Genomic DNA, 4,743 nt, shown 5'->3' with positions numbered 1-4,743 from the left:
TACTATGAAATGTATCATGTTTGGGTGTTTCCGATGTGCAAATGATATACATCACAACGAAAACAAATTTAGTAAATGCAACACAAATAGTACAGATTGAAAAGAGAAAACGAAGAAGTCTCGGAGTTGTATAACAAGTACAGTGTAATAAAACAGGAAGTATCAAATTTACACTTGAAGGCATCTACAATTCATATGATGCAAGTGGGAAGTGTATGCGATGTGTAGATTTGTATTATGTTTATAACAAAACGTTTCAAAAGTGTGATAATAATGTATGATTTGTTAAATGATCATATTTGTGAAATATGTAATAACAAATACTTCATGTATGTAAATGGAGTTTATAAGAGTGTGTACAACATTACTAATTGTGGTGAAATCTCAAAGACTTTTGGGTGTTTGTGGTGCTCTGATGTGAATATCAAAAGTGGGTAGATTTGTGTCCAATGCAAGCAAAACTGCTTATTTTGTACAATAGCAAGTTGGTGTGACGAGTGTCGCAACAACGCGGTGTTATATGTTGTTGTATGTAATGAGTGATTGTAAATAAAACATTGTGTGAATGTTGCGATCTTTGGTATATCAAGAGTGGTGAAAACGTTTCTTGTGATACATTGAGTACGACTTAAAATACACATGTTTGCGATATTTGAATGTATATTCATACTGTTATTATTTAAGACAATAATAAGTTTTATTAGATAATATCAAATACAATCAAATCATTTCAAATTGGATAGTACAAATAAAGGCAATGTTTTTTATTCTTTATGAAAAAAGCCAATAAAACCACCAATTAACAAAATATAAGTGATTTTGTAAAAATCAGATTTTTATGTTTATATGCGAATAATAAATAATGAACAAATACCATTGTATATGAAAAAAAATAATTATTTTTAATAAATTAAAAATAATTATAACCGAATGGTTCTAATATATAAATAATTATTTACAAATAATTTTACAGAATAAAAAACAAAAAATGCACTAACCGGGAATTGAACCCAGGATCGTTAGCTTGGAAGAAAAAACTCTTGGCTTCTTAGGCCCCTTAGTGCTCTGAAATTATCTGAATTTTATCTATATTGATTCTTCCACTTATTAAATTACTATAATTAATAATAATAATTTAAATTTTTAAAATAAAAAACAAAAAATGTATTCTGGAATTGAAATTTTATAGTTAGCTTGAAATTTAAACTTTTGAATTTCTGAAATGTTTCAGATTTTATATTTTGTGTTGTTATTTGTATCTCGAGACATTTGATATTTTTATAATTTGAATAGTCTTTAAACATCATTGGAGTCATGAAATTGTCAATGTTAAGTTCATCTAACATTGATTCATATTGCACTTGATTTAATCCATTAAACGCATTTGTTTTGCAAACTCCAAATGCATCGGTTGATTTTACAGCGATTAATGTCACACTTTGAGGGATGGTGATTGGTTTGAGTCGAATACATCTTGCAAATGCTTTTGATTTAATGCTCAAATTGTATTTTGGATTTTCACATCTTGGAGATTAACACACCCTTTAAAACATTCTTTTGGTCTGACTGTTACAAAATCTGGTTTGTTCACTCGAAACAACAACTGTTTGTTTATATTCTTTACAAATATTGGGTCTTTAGAAAAATTAAGGATATCATACATATTACTGAAGGTGTTTTGTTCAATCTCTTTCAGTGATTTTGGTATAGTCAGTTCATTCACGTTCATACACTAAATAAAGTCACTTCTGTTGAGCTTGGTAATGCTTTCAGGTATAACTATCACTTGAATGTTTGATGGTTTTACAAAAAAAGAAATACACTTGGGATCAAACACAATTCCAGAAACTTTTGTACAACTCACAAAAGCATCTCCAATAATTGTTTTAACAGATAATGATATTTCTATCGTTTCAAGATTGTTGCATTCCTCAAAAAGTTCCTTTGAAATTTCAGTGCATCCGTCATTGATTGTGACATACTTCATATATCTCAACTTCTGTAATTCTTGTATAATTCACTTGTTTTAGTCACCACGTTTTGTAGAGTCTTTTCTATCCTTTGAATGATGTAAAGTTGTGCATCAATAAAAGGTGCAACTTTGTGAATAAAACACAAATGAAGAAGTGTTCCGTTCGTCCATCGAGGACATCCAATCTCAATTTGTTGCATTTAAGCTCACAAAACAAAAGTCTTGGGTGTTTGTAAGATGAAGAAACTTATGATAAAAAAAGTCTGTGAATGACAAACTGAAAATTGAACTTTTTGATTTTGTATTGACAAATCTGGTTGCATCTATGGAAATGCTTAACTCAAAAAGTGATGAAGTTGACAACGACACAAATGTGAATGACAAATATCACAAAATATGGTAAAAATAAAATTGTGACAAAGTGCACACTAAAAATGAAAAAGAGTTATCATACGTTATAAAGCCGACACTTGATGTGAAAATTTCAACAAATATTTTCTTAATTTTAACCAACTTGAACAGTGGTCATAAATGTATTTCCTTTTTTTATTGCAACTTAAGTTTGAACACAATTAAAACAATTATAAAATAAAATAAAATAAAATTATTATCCACTACTTCGCTTACATTATTTAAAGTTTCAATTCCATTAATTTGCAAACATTCATAATTTCAATTGAGTTGTGTTGTATTTGCGATACAACATCTGTGATATTAACTCTTGGCTTACTACATTTTTGCATACCAAAAAATAAAATATTCCTTTTACACAGAAAAAGCACATCAAGACAATTTGTCTGTGGATGGATAGAATCAATAAATTTATTAAGCCCCCAAAACTAGACAACCAGTTTAACGTTTGTGGAATTGACTTAAGAATGCTAAAATTGAATTAATGAACACTCAAACTTTTTACATAATATATAATACTCTTTCTTAAACACAACCAGGCGTTTACCAAAATTTACACAGTTAATGCTGAAGCCCAAAAATGCTTCAGTGTTATTTTATAGAATGTTTTTTTTCGTTTTTAAGTCTTTTTTAAAAAATAAGTTTGTATGGCAAAAAATTAACATTATTTCCCCGTTTTTAAAACAAAAATGAGGCAAAAATTAATACGACTAATTGTGTTTTAAATAAAAATAATCAAAAATGGATTATTTGTATATTTTTGACAATTTTATAATAATTTATAATTATGTTATTTCCTTTTAAAAGAGTTAAGCCAGTCTTTGTATATTAATGTCAATTTTGATATCCTAAATTTATTATTATACTCATTTGAATTATTTATTCAAAGTGAATGTTTTTTTTTAAAAAAAACATATCGGTTAAAAGACCTACAGTTGATTTATTATTAAAATTGATACCAACTATATATTTTCAAATAAAACCATAAAAACTAAACAATTTGTTTTTTAATTTAATGAAAACTTTATTTAATCACGACAAAGTTATTACAACATCTGGTCATTGGTAACTATGTGTCGTAACAATTGGTGTTACAACACACAGCTGTTGTAACATATTTAAAGACTAAAATATGGCATAGAATCAAGATTTGTCAGTGAGATACACAACCAATGTTGCCGAAGTAAAAGAGAGAATTGAAACAACAAGAACATTCTTGTCATCTTCTATTCTCCTGAGTGTGCAAAATGCAAAGCATGTGCGCCAATGATGGACAAACTTGCTGAAGAACACACAAATCTCAAGTTCTTCAAATTCGACGCAACCACAGCAACTGATTATGCTGCCGAATACTCAATTGCCTCACTTCCCACGTTTGTATTCTTCCAAAACCAAAAGGTCATTATAAAACGCCTGGCCGCTCTGAGGTTCTTGATGAGATTCTCAAAATGGTACAGTAATTAATTCACGTCTTTTTCATTATTTTTTGATACAATATTATGAATAAATTTTATGTTTTCAAATAAAGTATTGTTGTATTTATATCAAGTGTCAAGACTCAAAGTTTTGATTGAATCTTGACAAATGTAATGATGACGTGTCACTTTTGTGTATAAAAGGAAACCAATGTCAAAACAAACAGTCATCAGTAAACATGGTGTTACACTTGGAAATGTTTGAAAATGTTGCAACAAAGCAAGATACACCTTTACATAAGAAGGCAGTTAAAACAGTCACATACATCACACTAAACAAGCAAGACGATTAGAAACAGAAACAGTGGTCTTATCAAAATCCCAAGAACAAAAACTCCAAAGGTAAGAATCCAACACATATTGAAATACGCTCATAATTTGCTCTCATCTAATTGTTATCTGATTTGACTTTTGTCTTTATTCTTTATTCTTGTTGTATTTTATTAACTGAAATCCTTTAAAAATATTACTAAATATAAATATAATATTAAAATAAACAAAAATAGTCAGACAGACTTCAGTGCCTCTCATCCCAGAGTGTTGTGCACGCACTCGACCCCTCAACAAACAGTTCATGCATTGCTGTGTATATCCCTATGGCACTAAAGTGATGAAAAGTCTCATCCTTTTTGTGAAATCTATTGTCAGCGAAAAAACCATATGTCGAATATAACCAACTGGATAAAAAAAATAGTGTTAAATTGTTTTATTATTTATTACATACTACAAAATGAAAATTGATAGAATAATTACAGAATTCCAAAAATTTAAATTATTTTTCAAAAATATTTTTTTAACATTTTTATTTAACAATCTAAAAACTTGATATTCATATGTGCTATGTGATCGAGTGCAACGTGGTAACAGTTAAGTGGCATTAAAAAC

General features: G+C 28.5%; 1 protein-coding gene across 1 annotated transcript; it reads left to right on the top strand.

Annotated features, from left to right (window-relative positions):
• Positions 1-3,652: 3,652 nt before the first annotated feature.
• Positions 3,653-4,151, top strand: EIN_062560 (hypothetical protein; the record flags this gene model as incomplete). Its single annotated transcript, XM_004260294.1, has 3 exons — positions 3,653-3,810; positions 3,933-3,946; positions 4,003-4,151. The coding sequence occupies 3 exons, from the start codon at positions 3,653-3,655 to the stop codon at positions 4,149-4,151; spliced, it is 321 nt and encodes a 106-aa protein (XP_004260342.1).
• Between the last annotated feature and the right edge of the window lie 592 nt (positions 4,152-4,743).

Source organism: Entamoeba invadens (genome assembly GCF_000330505.1).
Source record: "Entamoeba invadens IP1 unplaced genomic scaffold scaff_1105074726711, whole genome shotgun sequence".
Lineage (NCBI taxonomy): Eukaryota > Evosea > Mastigamoebida > Endamoebidae > Entamoeba > Entamoeba invadens.
The sequence above is the reverse complement of the archived record's forward strand: the minus strand, read 5'-3'. Positions and strand labels throughout refer to the sequence as shown.